General features: G+C 41.6%; 2 protein-coding genes and 1 pseudogene across 4 annotated transcripts in view; 2 read left to right on the forward strand and 1 right to left on the reverse strand.

Moving 5' to 3' along the window:
- Positions 1-91: 91 nt before the first annotated feature.
- GPRASP2 (G protein-coupled receptor associated sorting protein 2) overlaps positions 92-18,205 on the reverse strand; it is a 77,249-nt gene continuing 59,135 nt past the window's right edge. The window contains exons 2-5 of one of the 3 annotated variants that reach the window (XM_035725468.1): positions 16,884-16,962; positions 4,060-4,138; positions 3,648-3,725; positions 92-3,324 (exon numbers count right to left, since the gene is read on the reverse strand). In XM_035725468.1, the coding sequence (XP_035581361.1) occupies positions 437-3,013 (2,577 nt within the window). In that variant the 5' untranslated portion in view covers positions 3,014-3,324; positions 3,648-3,725; positions 4,060-4,138; positions 16,884-16,962 and the 3' untranslated portion in view covers positions 92-436. Of the gene's footprint in view, positions 3,325-3,647; positions 3,726-4,059; positions 4,139-4,699; positions 4,826-16,883; positions 16,963-18,205 lie in introns of those variants that run through there. The other 2 variants (XM_035725467.1, XM_035725469.1) reach the window with 2 other exon arrangements.
- LOC118356496 (basic salivary proline-rich protein 2-like) lies at positions 3,012-5,790 on the forward strand. The gene is made up of 3 exons (XM_035725435.1): positions 3,012-3,110; positions 4,509-4,559; positions 4,690-5,790. The coding sequence occupies exons 1-3, from the start codon at positions 3,012-3,014 to the stop codon at positions 5,788-5,790; spliced, it is 1,251 nt and encodes a 416-aa protein (XP_035581328.1).
- LOC113931698 lies at positions 14,857-15,027 on the forward strand (annotated as a pseudogene).

The raw sequence follows: 18,205 nt of genomic DNA on the forward strand, positions 1-18,205 counted from the left end.
TTTTTCAATGAAGATGTTTGTCATACTAATTATCTCTCTTTGTAAATATGCACATGTATATGTACCTGATTTCAAATTGAAGGGTCATTTCTGCCAATATTCACATAGACCTTTATTGAAAACACAGACTTGAATAGAGAACCATATGTTTAAACAACAAATAGCAGGGTAGCGTACACAGGCGACTTAGTTCATCAGAAGCTCAATACTGAAAAATATTGCAATCTGGACAGCAAGACAAATATCAACAAATATGTTTTCAGCTCTAATATTCATTTGGCATCCACAAAATGATCCAGCTCAAATCAAGAATTGGACAAAGTTAACATCAGCATTAAAATATAAGTTACAACATAAAACCAGACTGTGAAAACCAAAGCACTACTCAGGGCTCTTTGGGAACATAAGGCTGATCAAAGGCAGGTGGTTATTCATGTTAGCTTTGTTGTCCCACTTCAGGATCATTTTGATTGTCTATTTGGACTTGTAGTTCCTTAGCTAGCTTCTCGAATTCATGGAATGCAGAAATAAGCGGCTCAAGATTGAAATCATCGTCAATTAAGGACATAGTTCCATTTTTTATGATATTACTGATATTCTGAAACATCTTGATAACAATTTGAATATTATCATTTGTCTCCTCTATGTTAAAGAGACCCACAAATATCGACAGAGCTTTGGCACTGAACAGTTTTTTTGCCACGACAGGATTTTCGGACAAATTCAATAGCATTTTCAGCACATGAAACTTTGTTCTTGCATTGCCTGTGGTTAATAAGGAAAGAAACCCAGACATATAATTGGCAACCAGTGTGTGGTAGTCAGTAGTTATAGTGAGGTGTCTAAGCATCCTTAATCCAAGCAGCTGCTCAGGGGAACCCACACTATGAGCAAGGGTTTCCTCACACACTTGACATATGAATGTCTCAATCATGTTTAGATTTGGGTAAGGTGGAGCCATGTGAATCATATTTTCCAAAAAACTTGTCCTAACTCGGGAAGAAGGATAATTGAGCAAGGTTTCAATAAGTGAGACAACACCTGAATCCCGAATGAAATCTCGGGTAAACTGAGAAGCACTTCTCATACCCATTGCAATTTTAGATATTTCGTGAATAAAAGGATCTCGGATTTTGTCCATTAATAGAAGAAGTTCTTCAAACTCTCCAGTACCAATTTTAAGCTCACACTGTATGCAGCTGCAGGACCAACTCTCAGGCTCTGCACTCTCCCTGGCCTTAAGATGCTCCCGAATTTCCCTGACTGACCTGTAGGATGGATCATACTGAAATGGGAATTCAGGTTCAAGTTGTTCAGACTGAAGCAAAGATTCCTGGTCTTCCCCTTCTGGGGTAAATTCTGCATTCTTGGGCTTTCCCTCAAACATTTCAGAGAATACAGATGCTGCTTCTTCAGGAATTCTAAAGGAGCCTGGGGATGGGAAGCCAACCCCATGACAAAGACCAGGTTTGAATTCAACAGTGACCTCTTCCCAGGTCTGGGGCCTGGATGATGCCTTAAGTTCATCCTCAGCTGAATCTCTGTATCTAGAATTAGCTTTGTACACAGGACTGGGATTTAGGTCAAAGCAGGCCTCATCTCTATCCCAGAACCAGGACCCAAATATGGCCTCTTCTTCAGACTCTGGCCTGGCCTCTTCTCTGGCCACAGCCCCCAAACTGGACTTTTCCTCAGTCCAGAACAAGGATCCACCAATGGCCCCCTCCTCGGCCCCTGGTGTGGATTCACAGATGGCAGAAGCCCCAGCCTCCATACCCACCTCTTTCTCTGCCCAGAACCAGGACCCAATAATGACTTCCTCTTCAAATCTGGACTCTTGTTTGACCCTACCACTGTGATTAACATCTTTCTGGGCCCTGGGCTTCAAGACAGTATTAGGCTCTTCCTTGTCTCTGGTCCTGAAGCTACTATTGGCCTCTTCTCCAGGCAAAAACCAGGACTCCTTATAGTACTCATCTTCAGACTCAGACTCAAAAAAGTCCTCTCTCTTGGTCCTGAGCTTGGACCTCATATTTGCCTCATCCCTGACTCTGGGCCTGAACAAGTTATTGGTATTTTCCCCAGCCCACAAGCAAAATGGGTTGCCAGACTCCTCTTCAGACCCAGACCAAGAATCAATATAGGGATCTTGCTTGGATCTGGGCCTGGACCTGGGGTTAGGCTGATGTTTGGCCCTGTGCCTGGACCTGGTATTGGCCTCTTCCCTGGGCCACGATCTGATACTGGCCTCTTCTCCGGCCCAGAAAGAAGACATTGTAGAGGTCTCATCTGCTGACCAGAATCCAGACTCATTAGAGGCCTCCTCTCTGGCCCGGGGCCTGGGATAGCACCAAGACCCCATATTAGCTTCCTCCCCTGATCCAAACCAGGGTTGGACTCCTGCCTCAACCTGGGAGCCAGGAAACGTCTCAGTGTCCACATTGACCAGCTCCCTGTCCACAGACAGGGCCATAGGTTTAGCAACTGACACAGACTCAGTACTGACAAGTGGCCAGGCTACAGCATTGGTCTGGGTCAAGCCTTCTGTTTGTGACATTGCTTCAGCCCCAAACTCAGTCTGGGCCCAAGCTTGAGTTTCATCTTTGGGCCTTGCCCCAGGGATTACCTTGGCCTCGGTCTTAGGACGTGCTCCCCCTACTGCCCTCACTTCAGCTTTGGGCCTTGCCCCAGCCATGGCCTGGGACTCGGTTTTGGGCCTTGCCCCAGCCATGGCCTGGGATTCGCTTTTGGGCCTTGCCCCAGTCACTGCCTGGGATTCACTTTTGGGCCTTGCCCCTGCCACTGCCTGGGACTCGGTTTTGGGCCTTGCCCCTGGCATAGACTTCGTCTCAGTTTTGGGCCTTGCCCCAGGCATTACCTGTGCCTGGGTCCTAACCTTGGGTCTGACCACCAAGGGGACTTCATTCTCTCTTTCAGCCCCACCCCCAACCTCTTCTCCAGCCTTCTTTTCAGGCTTTGCCTGGGCAGCAGGTTCAATCTCAGCCCCAGTCATGGTACAAGTTACAGAGGAGGCCCAGTTAAGTAACCCCACCCCAGTCTCAGCCTCTACCACAGATCTAGCTTCACACTCAGATCTTTCAGTGATTCAGGTGGTAGAGTTGGAAACAAATGTTAGAGTCAATCACCAGTTCAGCAATCAATCAACCTCCTTCCGAAGCCTAGTCTCAGTCAGTGTCACAGACAAAGTGCAGAAGAGGCCCAACCAAGCTGGGGGATGATGGATGTTCCTGGGTGGGTGCGACCTGTTGAGGGTGGTGGTCAGCAGCAATTCCAACACCACCAGAGCTGCCACTAGAGGTGGATCTAAGGAAAGAGAATGACATGGGGCTTTGAATCTCTTCCAACTGCATCACCCCATGCAGAGATTCACACAGAGACTGGACCTTGAATGCTCAGTGGGACAGTTGAACTATTAGAAAGTCTTTCTGTCACCCTCATTTTACCTCACACATTACCCCCAAGAGTTACCACGTTATTTTGTCTGCTACAAAACAGGTGTGAGGTTACTGGGAAAGTGGGTTCCCAATGGGAAAGGCTGAGGAGACCCTAGACTAGACCCTAATCACTCTTGGACCAGTGTTGATCTCTACTTCCCCTCCCAAATTTGTACCCACTTTCATACCAACCTGCACGGATATGGTGCAATTTCTCCCTCCTTGCTTTGTTTCAGTGGTATTAAGCCCTATAGCAGAAAGCAGGCTGTCCTGTGGAGAAGTAAACATACAGGAGAAAATGAAGTCTGAATATTTGGTTGACAGACACACTGATCCTTGATGTAAACATGTTTCTGTTTAAAGATCTAATTTGTCTAATTTTTCCTGTCTCGTGGTCCCTGCTTTCAGGTCTTCTCCTCCCATTCACAGCCCAATCCACACGTACCCCAATATTCCTAATATCTCCTGCAGGAAACGGACAAGGGATGCTGTGGCAGTGTGTAAATCTGGCAGCAAGCAGGAGAGGTGGAGGAGGTCCTGGACCCACTTGGATCAAAGACACTTGCCATGATCTTACTCTATAGTGCTCCACTGATTTACCCACCTTCACACCAACCTCAGAGATTTGAACCAGTCTCCTCCTCCTTCCCTTCCTCACAAAAGTGAGCAGCTTCAAAGCAGGCCTATGGACAAACAGATGAAAAAGCATGACAGTCAGGAGACCATGGTAGCAACTGAGCTCTGGGTAGACCCACAAACACCAAGGAAGGGAGTCCACATATTATTTGTTTTTCAAACATGTAGAGTCCTCTTGGTAGAATATTCTCGTTTTATATAAGGTCTACTTCAGAGTTCCCCAGACAACAACATCTTTTCTTGACGTCACACTCTTCACACTGCTCCTTTCTCCAATTCTAAGGATTCACCACTAGGTGCACCACATCCCACTGCCTTGCGCAGCATAAATTGGGGGAAGGGTTCCCGCATATTCTAGAAAACAGGTTGTGCAGTGGCACTTGTAATTATGACTTGTGTCTCACCCTCACCTCCTAGCCCATCTTTTCCTACCACGAATTTTCGGTGGAGGTGAGGGACGAAGGCGAGGCGAGTGCTTAGAAAGCTAATACAAAGGGGAATTTTAGAAGGTATTCCTGGATGCCTGACCTGTTACGGTCGCAGTCACCCCACCCCGATTCGGGTCTTCACTCAATGGCTGCTGCCCATCCCCCCCTAGCCCCACACACCTCCAGAAATCCAGGCCATTGTCCCGTTCCTTCTTTTTCTCAAGCCTCTCCTCTACAGATGCACCCTGCGGGAGGAAACCGCCAGACCTACCGCGCAGAGAGACTTTGGCATCAACCAGGCGCCTGTGGGAAGGGACAGGCCCCTTTCCAGAATCAGGGCCCGGAGTAGCCGACGCCACCGGCCACCCGCTCCCGCCAGATGGGCACAGAGCTCGGACGCCATCCCGCCCCCCCGCCCCGGCGGCCTCCCTGGGCGCCCCCCACCCCAGCTCCGGCTCCGCCATTTCTTCCGCAGCAGCCTCCCCCCACAGCTCTCTCCCGGCACAGGCACCGTCGACGGCGGGTCGCGGGCGCCTGGAAAGCTGGCCGCGGAGTGGCGGGAGCAGTTCGCCTCCAGAGGATCCGAGGGAGCCTCTCCGGCCAGCCCCGGTGGCCGGGGCCCGGCCCGCGCCAGTCGCCGCCTCTCCTCGCCAGGGGTCCCGCGGCGCTGCGCACCTCTCTCAGGGAGGTCGCCTCCTCCTGGCCAGGCTGCCAGGGTCTGGGGTCCGGGAAGGCTGTGGAAGCCGGGCGACAGTGGGGGTCCCCCCGCCTCCCCCAACGACACCCCCACTTGCCTTCACAGGCTCAAGGTGCAGGTCGTTGGCCTCCCCCCTCCTCTCGGAGCTCCTCACTCGGATTCCCACCGCCTTGCGTGCGGCCAGAATCGCAAAGAGGCGTCCCGCCCCCCGCGCCGCTGCACCAAACTGGGCAGGGGCTGCGCAGGATGCGGCACGAAACGCTCGCGGCGAGGGTGTCGGGAAGGGGGGCGGAGGGATACGACACGAATGGGCTCGACGCCCCCTCCCCGGCCCACCCTAGTTCCGACCCAAAGGGGGCGGGGCCGGGAGGAGCCCCAGCCTAAGGGGCGGGCTCACAGCAGCGCGCCTCTGCAGACCTCCGCGGCGACCACCCCCTCATTGCTGGCCCTGCAATCTATGGGACCCGGGGAGGGTTGGCGGTGGGGGCTAGGATCCAGGGGTCGGGGGCGGCGGGGCGGGGAAGGTGCGCTGCCCGCAGCAGCGGATGGATATCAGCCGCCCCTCGGTGTGTGAGAGCCCCCAGACTGCTCAGTGTCTGTCCACTTCCCTCTCCCCCATTCTGTCCACCATCCTAACTGGAGGCCGGTGGGCCAGGGCCTGTCAGGACAGCAGGCTGCGAGGCGAAAGGCGACCTAGGGCCAGACTGCCCCGGAGGTTCTGGGGTGGGTGGCTGTCCCACGTTCTTCCTTCACTGCTTCGCGAGGCCACTGAAGGGAGGAAGATGGGAGGGGGGCCCCCACGAGGCCTCACCACTGCGCCTTTTCTAAAGGAAGGCAGATCTACACCTCTACCCCGAGAAAACCAACCACTGCTCTGCCTCCATTCTTTCTGCCACACTGCTGTTTTCCCCCCACTCAAACTGGCAGCATGCTTTTGCCATTTCGCAGTCCCCACAGTTGCCCAAAGAGGGCCTTTTTTCGCCAGGCACGACCCGCACTGGGTCCTAGGATATTTCCTGTCTGTTGCCCCCATGGCCAGGGGTCGGGCTTGTCCTGGCTCTTCTTCAACTGACCTATCAAGTTTTCTCTTGCAGTCACATCCAAGCTCTCATGATCCTCGGCCGTGTGGAAACGTGGCAGGGAGTAGAACCAGCTTGGATCTCAGCCACTTGCCATACACACCTGTCTAGTTTCCCCAGCCATTCTTTGGAGGAAGGCCCCATCATGTACCTACTTCCCAAGTCAGCACCTGGTGGTTTTTGAATCCTCTGATTCCTTTACCCCTACATCCTTCCTCTAGTCTCGAGCCCTTCCTTTCTGTGCTCCACGGGGCAAACAGAGCAACGTGTTTAAGCACGTGGTTGAGCACCAACCTGCTGGTGCCCATTTTAAACCCAATTAAATGGCACTTTCACTGTGATAGGCTGAATAAAGGTCCCTCAATGATGTCCACATCCTATTCTCCAGAACCTGTAAATATGTGATGTTACAGGGCAAAGGAGAAGTAAGATGGCTGATCGAAGTGAGATTGCTCATCAGCTGAATTTAAAATAAAAATATGCTGGGTCTCTTCCTGGCCAATGTAATTACAAAAGTACTTCAGATGTGGAAGAAGTAGGCAGAAGAGTCAGTGTCACATCACAGTAGCATGAGAAAGACTGGATAGGCCATTGCTGGCTTTGAAGATGAAACAAAGCCAGGGCCCAAGGAATGCAGGCAGCTTCCAGAAGCTGGAAGAGGCAAGAAAAGCAGATTCTCCCTAGGATCCCTCAGAGAAATGAAGCCTGACCATCACCTTCATTTCAGACCAGGGAGGTCCTTTTTGTATTCCCAACATCAAGGCTGTAAGCTAATACATTTGTGTTATTTTGAGTCGCCAAGAATGTGGTAATGTGTTACAGCAGCAGTAGGAACTAAATTTACTCACCATCTTGACTTGAAAGTCCATCCCCCTTGACTTACTTTACTTGGCCTTCAACCCCTGGGAAGATCAATTCCGGGGGCTCATCTCTTACCCCTATAACCACCTTCTCCAGCAATCCCCTGTCTTTGTTTTCTAAAGAAAAGAGACTTTTGCAATGGCCTCTGAGGTTCATCTTGGACAAAGTCCCCACTTGCTGAAAATCACTGACGCTTTTGAGGATGAAAAGGGAACTATAATTTTACCATGAATTTTCATATATTTTCATTTCAGCTTTTATTTGTTTTTAAACATTTGTTGTAACTATGCAATATTTAGGTGATAAAAAACCATCTGGAGATGATTCTATACAGTATCTGGACTGACAATGGATGTCAATTATCAGAGGAGGGCTGCTTTTACTGTGCTGTTTAAATGACTTTAGCTGAACTGTGGATCATTTTTTTCTTTATTCCACAGCATACTATCTTGGGTGAATGCCAGGCTTGAAGAAGGGAGTCTGAGCTCTGCTGGGATCTGTGGGTGTGTGTGAATCTCCTTGCCTCCCTGAACTGTTCTTTCACTTTCTTAAAGTCTCTGGTGCCTTTCATTCATTCAAGAAATACACATGAATACCTTCTTTATCCTAGGCACTGGAGATATGGTAGAAACACAAATGAAAGAAATCTCTGTTCTTGTCGAAGCTACATTTACTTGTAGTTTCTATCTTATGCAATTTCTTATCCTTAACATTTACAGATATATTCAAAATCATACTGGCACAAAATTCTCTGATAATTCTGGATTTTGATTCCAAGATCTTTCTGACAGTGTTGAATCTACCAATAGCTGACAGATTTTGCTGTAAGACTTTTAAATATCTGTTGAACAATTTATTGTGAATTCATTTAAAGAACAGTCATTATTACTCATTAACATTTCTCGCACTGAGAAAAGCCCTATTTTAAGATCTTTATGTGCATTAACTTACAACAATAGTGGTCAATATGGAATATTATCAAAATATACTGTTACTACCTTCATGTAACAGGTGAGGAAACCAGATCAGATAGGTTAAATTTCATCTTTAAAGTCAGAAAGCAAGAAAAAAATGAGATTAAAGGATATTATCTATGTCTAACTGCTAAGCAATATTTAATTCATCCTACAATGGATTCCAGTCTAACAGACTGCAGCAGCCATGGTTCCATACCCAGTGACTGCACTAGCACCTGTGTTGCCCTGACTTGCCCCTGAAATCTAAATCTCAGAATCAAATTGTTAAGCCTGAGATATAGAAGCAGCTGCGCTGATTCTTCATAACTACAGCTCTGCCCCCAGCCCCACGCCCCACTTCCCACAAACATGCATGTGAACTTTCACACTGGCATACACCTTGCCTGGGGACCAGGCATGATGTATTCCTTGTCCATCTCAATCACCATGGACACAGATCTTTTTTTTTGGTCCATTTAGCTAAGGTTGGCTCTTTTTTGTTTTAATTTTCAATTTCATAATGACATACAATTTTGAGCATCTTTTCACATGCTTATTTGCCATCTCTTTATCTTTTTTGGTCAGTTGTCTGTTCAGATTGTTGCCTATTTTTTTTAAAAGATTTTATTTATTTATTTGACAGAGACACAGCAAGAGGGAACACAAGTAGGGGGAGTGGGAGAGGAGAAGAAGGCTTCCTACCCAGCAGGGAGCCTGATGCAGGGCTCGATCCCAGGACCCTGGGATCATGACCTGAGCCAAAGGCAGACGCTTAACGACTGAGCCACCCAGGCACCCCTCATTGTCCATTTTTTAATGGGGTTGATAGTTTTCTTATTGTAATTTTAAATGTTCTTTGTATTTTGGATACCAGTCTTTTCTATCAGATGTCTGTTTTGCAAAGCTTTTCCTCTCAATTGTTGGCTTGCTTTTCATTCTATTAACAGAATATTTTGCAGAGAAGATTTATTTTTAACAAAAATCCAACTTACTAACATGTTCTTTTATGGATTACACTTTTTGTGTTGTATCTATAAAGTCATCACAAAACTCAGGGGTCATCTAGATCAGCTTCTAGGAGTTTTACAGTTTCGCATTTTATATTTAGCTCTGTGATCCATTTTGAGTTAATATTTTTCTTTTAAGATTTTATTTATTTGACAGAGAGACACAGCGAGAGAGGGAACACAAGCAGGAGGAGCGGGAGAGGGAGAAGCAGGCTTCCCGCTGAGCAGGGAGCCAGATGCGGGGCTGGATCCCAGGACCCTGGGATCTTGACCTGAGCCAAAGGCAGACGCTTAACGACTGAGCCACCCAGGCACCCCTTGAGTTAATATTTTTGAAAGATCTAAGATTTGTGTCTAGATTCATTTTTTTTTTTTTGCACGTAGGTGGCCAGTTGTTTGATCACCATTTGTAGAAAAGAGTGTAGTTTTTCCATTGAATTACCTTTACTCCTTTGTCAACAACTAGTAGATTATATTTGTGTGGATCTATTTCTGGCCTCTTTCTTCTGCTGCACTGATCTACTGGTCTTTTCTTTTGGCAGTACCACGCTGTCTACATTACTGTAGCTTTATGGACATTATTGAAGTTGGGTAATGTCTATCCTCTGCCTCGTTCTCCTTTAGTATTGTGTTTGCTATTCTTGGTCTTTTGCCTTTCCATATAAACTTTAGAATCAGTTTGCTGATACCCACAAAATAACTTGTAGGGATTTTGAGTGGGATTGCATTGAATCTATAGATTAATTTGGGAACTCACATTTTGAAAATATTGAGCCTTTCTATTCATGCTCATGGAATATCTTTCCACTTATTTAGATCTTTGATTTCTTTTATCAGTGTTTTGCAGGTTTCCTTATATAGATTTTGTACATATTTTTGTAGATTTATACCTAATTATTTAATTTTGGTGCTAATATAAGTGGTATTGTGTTTTTAATTTTAAATTCCAAATTTTCATTGCTGGTATAGAAGAAAAAATGAAATTTCTATATTCACCGTGTATCCTGCAAAATTGCTATAATTGCTCATTAGTTCCAGGGCCTTTTTGTTGATTATTTGAGATTTTCTACAAAGACAGTCATGTCATCTGTGAACAACTAGTTTTAATTCTTCCTTCCCCATCTTTATACCTTTATTTCCTTTTTTCTCTTATTGCATTAACTAGGACTTCCGGTGTCATGTTAAACAAGAATGGTGAGTGGGGATATCCTTTACTTGTTCCTGATCTCAGCAGAAAGCATCTTACCCTTATGTTAGCTGTAAATTTCTTGTAGATACTCCTTATTAAGTTTAAAGAATTCTCTTCCATTCCTAGTTTTCTGAGTTTTTATCATGAATGGGTGTTGAATTTCTCCAAATGCTTTTTCTGCTGTATTGACATGATCATATCGTTTTTCTTCTTTAACCTTTGATGTGATTGATTACATTAACTGACTTTCAAAAGTTGAACAGGCTTGCATACTTAGAATACATTCTACTAGGTTGTAGTGTATATTCTTTTTATACATTGTTGGGGTTTATTGGCTAATATTTTGTGAGGATTTTTACACCTATCTGCATGAAATATATTGGTCTGTAGTTTTCTCTTTTTGTAATGTAGTTGCCTGGTTTTAGAATTAGGGTAATGCCAGTCTCAGAATTTTGGGGGGACTTATTCCCTCAACTTCTATTTTGAGAGATTAGATAAAATTGGTATGATTACTTCTTTAAATGTTTTGTAGGACTCACTGGTGAACCTGAGCATAGTGCTTTCTCTTTTGGAAGGTTGTTAAGCATTGTTTCAACTTCTTTAATAGTTCTAGGTTTATGCAGATTATCTATTTATACTTGTGTTAGTTTTGGTAGCTTATGTCTTTTAAGGAATTGTTGCAATTCTTCTATGTTATCAATGTTTGGACAAAGTTGTTATCCTCTTAATGTCCATAGAAGCATTTCTGGTATTAGCAATTTGTGTTTTCCCCTTTTTCCTTAAACTGCTTAGTGACTTATGTTATTAATCTTTTTAAAGAACCAGCTTTTTTGTTTTATTGAATTTCTCTATTGATTTCCTGTTTTCATATCATTGATTTCAGCTCTAATTTTTATTATCTTTTGTTCCTTCTGATTACTTTGGCTTTAATTTGCTCTTCTTTCTTTAGTTGCCTCAGATGGGAGCTTCGATTATTGATGGTTAGATCTTTTTTATTTTTTAATATATTCATTCAGTGCTATAAATTTCTCTCTAAGCACTGTTTTGCTGCATACCACAATTTTGATAAATTATATTCTCTCTTTTTTAAAGATTTTATGTATTTATTTGACACAGAGAGAGAGGACAAGCAGGGGGAGTGGGAGAAGCAGGCTCCCCACTGAACAAGGAGCCCAGTGTGGGGCTCGCTCCCAGGACACTGGGATCATGACCTGAGCCAAAAGCAGATGTTTAACTGACTGATCCACCCAGGCAGCCCAATAAATTATTTTTTCATAAAATTGTTTCAAAATATTTTAGTTTCCCTTGAGAGTTCTTTGACCTTGGTGTTATTCAGAAGTGTGTTGGTTAATATCCAAGTATTTTAGGGATTTCCAGTTATTTTTCTGTAATTGATTTCTAGTTTAATTCCATTGTGATCTGAGAGCATAATTTGAATGATGTCTATTCTTTTAAACTTTCTAAGGTGTTTTATGTCCCAGGATATGTTCTATCTTGGTGAATGTTCCATGTGAGCTTGAGAAGAATGTATTCTACTGTTTTGGATGAAGTATTTTATAAATGTTAATTAGATCCTTTTGATTGATGGTGCTGTTCAATTCAAGTTGGTTTTTACTGATTTTATACCAACTGAATCTATCAATTACTGATAGAGGGGTATTGGAGTCTCCAACTATAATAGTGAATTTTTCTATTTTTCCTTGCAATTCTATCAGTTTTGCCTCATGTATTTCTACACTCTGTCGTTAGGTGCATATACAGTAAAGATTGTTGTCTTTGAGAATTGAGCCTCTTATCATTATGTAACACCCCCCCCCGCCTTATCCTGGTAATGTTTCATGCTCTGAATTCTGTTTTGTCTGAAATTAATAAAGCTACTCCAGCTTTCATTTGTTTAATGTTAGCATAGTATTTCTTTCTTTATCCCTTTATTTTTAGTCTATCCATCTCTTTATATTTAAAGTGTGTTTCTTTTAGGTTACATGTAAAGAGGATCTTTTTTTTTTTTTTTAACTTACCCTGATGGTCTCTTTCGATTGGTGCATTTAGACTATTGATGTCTAAAGTGATCATTGATATAGTTGGATTAATATCTACATATTTGTTACTGTTTTCTATGTTGTCTTTTTCTTTGTTTCTTTTTCTCTTTTTCTGTCTTCTCTATTTTAAATTGTACATTTTATATATCATCTTCTCTCTTAGCATATCAATGATATTTCTGTTTTTATTTTGTTTTAGTGGTTGCCCTAGAATTTGCAATATACATTTACAATATATCCAAGTTTACTTTCAGATAACACCATACTGCTTCACAGGTAGTGCATGCACTTTGTATAACAGAGTATTTCCAATTCCTCTTTCTCATCCCTTATAACATTGCTGTCATTCATTTCACTTGTCTATAAGCTTTAATCACCACACATGCTGTTGATATTATTTTGAACAATTTGTTATCTGTTAAATCAATTAAGAATAAAAAGATAAGATTTCATTTTACCTTAATTTATTCCTTCTCTAATACTCTTTTTAAAAATATATACAGAGATCTGAGTTTCTGACCTATATAAATTTCCTTCTTTCTGAAGAATTTTGATTATAATCCCCCCTGCAGGACAGGTCTACTGGGGACAAATTTTCTCTCTCTCTCTCTCTTTTTGTCTGAGAATGTCTTTATTTTTCCTTCATATTGGAAGAGTAATTTTGCTGGATACAGAATTCTAGGTCGGTGCTTGTTTTTTCCTTCAACACTTTAAATATTTCACCCCACCCTCTTCTTGCTTGCAAGGTTTCTGAAGAGACATCTGATGTAATTCTTACCCTGCTCCTTTATAGGTAATGTGGTTGGTTTCTCTGTTTTTTTTTTCAATATTTTCTCTTTGTCTTTGATATTCTGCCATTTTTTATTTTAGAGAGAGAGCCCTAGTGGGGGAGGAGGGGCAGAGGGAGAGGGAGAGAGAGAATCTTAAGCAGCCTCTAAGCCCACTGCAGAGCCTGATGAAGGGCTCAATCTCATGACCTTGAGATCATGACCTGAGTAGAAATAAAGAGTCAGACACTTATCTGACTGAGGCACCCAGGCGCCCCAGATATTCCTCCATCTGAATATGATATGCACAGGTATATCTTTTCTGGTTTTTATCCTGATTTATGTTTTCTAAGCTTCCTAGATCTGTGGCTTGGACTGTGCCATTAATTTTGGAAAAGTCTCAACCATTATTACTTCAAATAGTTCCTCTGTTCCTTTCTCTCTTTTCTCTTGTTCTGATATTTCTAGTACATGTATATTACATCTTTTGTAATTGTCTCCCAGCTCATGGATATTCTGTTTAGTCTTTTTCACTCCTTTAGCTCTTTGCATTCTCTTTTGGAAGTTTCTACTGACATTTCCTGAAGCACATTGATTCTATTCTCAGCCATGTATGGTCTATTGAGAACCCATCAAAGACAGTTTTCATTTCTTTTACACTAATTTTGATTTCTAGCTTAACTTCTGAATTTTTTCTTAGGGTTTCTATCTCTGTGCTTATATTACCCATCCGTTTTTGAATGTTATCCACTTTTCCCATTAGAGCACTTAGCATATTAACCATAGTTGTTTTAAAATCCTGGTATTATAATTCCAAAATTTCTACCATATCTAAATATGGTCCTGATGCTTGCTCTGTCTCTTGATAGAGTGTGTGTGTGTGTGTGTGTGTGTGTGTGTGTGTGTGTGTGTGTGTGTGTATTTTTTTGTTTGTTTTTGTTTTTTTGGCTTTTGGTATGCCTTGAAAGTTTGGTTAAAAGACAAACAATATAGGTTAAGGAAACTGATGTAAATAGGCCTTTAGTGTGAGGTTTTATGTTTATATGGATAGCGAAGTTAGACTGTGTATACTGTCTGCTGTGGCTATATATGTCAGAGGCTAAATTTTCTTCTGATGTCCTTGTTTTTATCTCCCCTCTTATCTTTGTGCTTCCTTAGAGATTTTTTGTTTTCCAGAAATATGACCTTGCTGCAGCTGAGAAGGCTTTTTTATATGTGATATAAATGATGTACTTACAAGGATACAATTTAGTTTTTATCTTAATATTTTTAAGAAAATATTTTAAAGTAAGCTCTATGCTCAGTTTGGGGCTTGAACTCATGACCCCAAGATCAAGAGTCACATGCTCTACCAACTGAGCCAGACAGGCACTCTTTTTATCTTAATATTTAAAGAGGAATGTGCAAACATCACTGAGCCATGTTTCCAAAATTTTATTCCATTGAACAATAGGTCAGCAGGATGCTAATGGGTGTTCCATTTTTAACATCATCTAATGAAACTGGGAAATGTTGTTATAGAAAACCCTGAAATATTTTGATTAAAATGATGTGAAGGACCTATTAATAGAGATTAAAAGAGAAGGGATTTTTATAGGAGTAAAATAAAACTGAGGAGAGAACAAGTAGCTGTAAGTAGGAGGGTTATTATAAGCTGAATATAGCACAGCTGCTTTGTCTCCATAAAGTTAGAAATTGACATATTGAAGCAAGAGACAGATGGATGAGAAATGGACTGCCTCATCGCTTCTCGGCCTTTTGGCTAAGATCAAGTGTAGAAATGGACTGCCTGATGAGGATGTGAGAGGAAAATATTAAATTATTATTGTGAGAGAGCATATCATATTCGACTTTGGACAAATGATAGGAAAAGCAGAAAATCATTTAAAGATGATGTATGTTTCTCAGAGTCCAAAAAAAAAAAAAATAAAGATGATATATATATCTTGCTTCCTGGAGCTGTGAGGCAGGTGACTCTTGGAATTTCTTTATCACTCCAGAATTACACGATGTTAGTACTGTGGACCTGAGGATAAGGGTAGAGACTTTTTCTTAAATAAGGTCTTAGATGTAACTTCCTTCAGCTTAATCTGCTGTTACTATACATGAGCCTTATTGAAAGGTGTGGAGGAAATGGGAAGCATTCCATAGTTTTATTATTAGGTCTCAGTGTTGTAGTGAGCCTTTGTCCCTGACTGTGATCCTTACAAGTGCTTCTCAGATTTTTTTTTTTCCCTTTTAGGTGAGATAGGAAGTCTAGAGTGGGCAAGAGTTGTGTATTTTCATCTGGTCTGTGACCTCACAAGTGTTTCTTACCTTTTTCCTCCCACAGCAAGACAGGGAAGTTAGATGGGGCTGGAACTGACAAAAAAATGCCTTTTCCCAGGTGATATAATGCTCTTCTAGACTTTTCCCATTCAGAGTAGGTAACTGTAATGTACGGTACTCTTCCTCTCCTTCTGCTGTATCTATGAGGGGACATTTCTTGGCTCTTCACCATGAGAACTGAATGGTTTTCCTGAAGGTCAAATCCACAAAAGCCCATCTAAGACTATGACGTACAGAATACCTCACTCTCCTGCTGGTCCACACTCAGCTTTTAGCAATTTATCAAAGTTACCATTTAAGTGTTCCTACCAGTTTATGGCTCCAGTGGATTCTACTTTAGGTAAGCCAATCTCAACTGTGATTCTGAATTTGTCTGTTTCTCCACATACTAATTTAAGGTGGTGGTAGTTTGTCCTAGAAACTCGGTGTTTTAGTTTGTTCAGCTTTTTCTTGTAAGTTTGGGAGTGATGACTTCCGAGCTCTATATATTGCAGCAGAAACAAAAGTTTTGGATACAATACTTTTATATTTATGTTATTTGAAGATGTACTGACAGTTATTTTTTCTTAAGTCTCTGGAGGCCCCTTTATTCCTCTTCCTTGTTCAAATCCTCAAATTAACCACTGGATAAGTGTTACTGTGCCCCCATAAAGGAAGTGACAGAAGGTGATTGTAATTTTTTTTTTTTTTTTTACAACTAAGAGTTATTTAACAGAAACTGAACTAGAAATTCTAATCCTAGGAATATTCTGTAAGGAACTAGCTAAGAATGTGCAAATCAATTTAGCCACAAGTACAGCAATCCTCTGTTATCCCTTCAACTATGGGATGACTGTAGAGAAGAAAAACACCATAGAGGGAGTGCACTAAAAGTGTTAATGGAAACATAAAAAGTGAGAAAAGTAATCCAGGCACCAGCAAACACAGACACCTATACAATCCACAGGTTTTCAAGGTCTGTACTAAATATTCTGGAATTTACACAGGTGATCATGCTGGGTGAAAGAGGGCAAAAACTATAACTGGCCTGAACTGAACTGAAACAAATAAAAATACCTAAGTGAAATGTATCATTTAGCAACAGAAATTTGCCATAGGGATGTTTATCACAGAATTGTTTATAATAGGGAAAAATAGGTGTAATTTAAATACATGAGTATCAGAAATTTGTTAATTATGACAAGCTCAGGAGATAGAATGCTATGCCAACAATAAATGGAAGTGTCTATTTCAGAAACACTTTGCCAGCATTGGCTGTTACAAAATTTTTATTTTTGTCAATATTATGGGTAAAAACTGGAATACTATTATTTTGATTTGTATTTCTACGATTGTGCATGAGCATATCAGTCAGGACATGATGCATTATGTAGCAGTAACAAAAAACTAAATTTCGGTAACTTAAAACAACAAAAATATATTTCTTGTTCACACTACATACCCAACACATGTTGGCTGGGGGCTCTGCTTACTAAGATAAAAGTGATGAGGTTCCCTTTTCTCCACATCCTCACCAACACCTGGAAAACAGTAAAGAGGTTCCTCAAAAAGTTAAAAATAGAACTACCCTAAGATCCAAAAATTGCACTACTAGGTATTACCCAAAGAATATAAAAATACTAATTCAAAGTGATACTTGCACCCCGATGTTTATAGCGGCATTGTCAACTATAGCCAAATTATGGAAAGAGTCCAAATGTCCATCGACTGATGAATGGATAAAGATGTGGTGTGTGTGTGTGTGTGTGTGTGTGTGTGTGTGTGTGTGTGTGTATACATACATACATACAATGGAATATTACTCAGCTATCTAAAAGAATGAAATCTTGGCATTTGCAACAATATGGATGGAGCTAGAGAGTATTATGCTAAGTGAAATAAGTCAGTCAGAGAAAGACAAATACCATATTATTTCACTCATATGTGGAATTTAAGAAGCAAACAAATGATCATAGGGGGAAAAGAGAAAGGCAAACAAAGAAACAGACTGTTAACTATAGAGAACAAACTGATGGTTACCAGAGGGGAGGTGGGTGAAGGGATGGGTTAAATAGATGATGGGGATTAAGGAGTGCACTTGCTGTTGTGATGGTAGTACTGAATTACTATGTTGTATACCTGAAACTAATATTATACTGTGTGTTAACTAACTGAAATATAAATAAAAACTTTAAAAAATAAACTGATGAAATAGTCACTATATGGAGCATTACTGGATACCATGGAATAGGAAGACAGATCATGAGAAATCATAGTGGCTATTAAAAGTGCACCCCCAAGAGTTTCTCCCCAGAATTGACAAAAATCTTCCTGTTCCATTTTATTGATTAAAGCTAGGTATGTGGTCAAAGCTGTAATTAAAATGAGTGGAGGAAGTGCAAACCGAAGTGTCTGGAAAATTAAACAGCAGGAAATCTTGGTGAACAATACTAATAACTAGAAAAGGTCTTAAATCTTGTCATTGAGTACTGCAAATTCATTTCATTTCCTGTGAACTTAACTCTTTACTATTTGCTTACTCAGTTTTCCATTGGGTTATTCGCTCCACTGATTTGTACTATTTTTTTGTAAAATCTGAAAACTAGTCTATAAATTGCATCTATATTCTAACTAGTGTTTCCATCATATGCTGTTTTCACTTGTCTATAGTATTTTACAACAGCTTTATTGAGATACAATTCATATGCCATACAATTCACCAATTTAAGGTGTACAATTCAATAACTTTTAATATATTCAAAGAGTTGTAAATTAATCATCAAA

Source organism: Zalophus californianus, chromosome X, assembly GCF_009762305.2.
Source record: "Zalophus californianus isolate mZalCal1 chromosome X, mZalCal1.pri.v2, whole genome shotgun sequence".
Taxonomy (NCBI): domain Eukaryota; kingdom Metazoa; phylum Chordata; class Mammalia; order Carnivora; family Otariidae; genus Zalophus; species Zalophus californianus.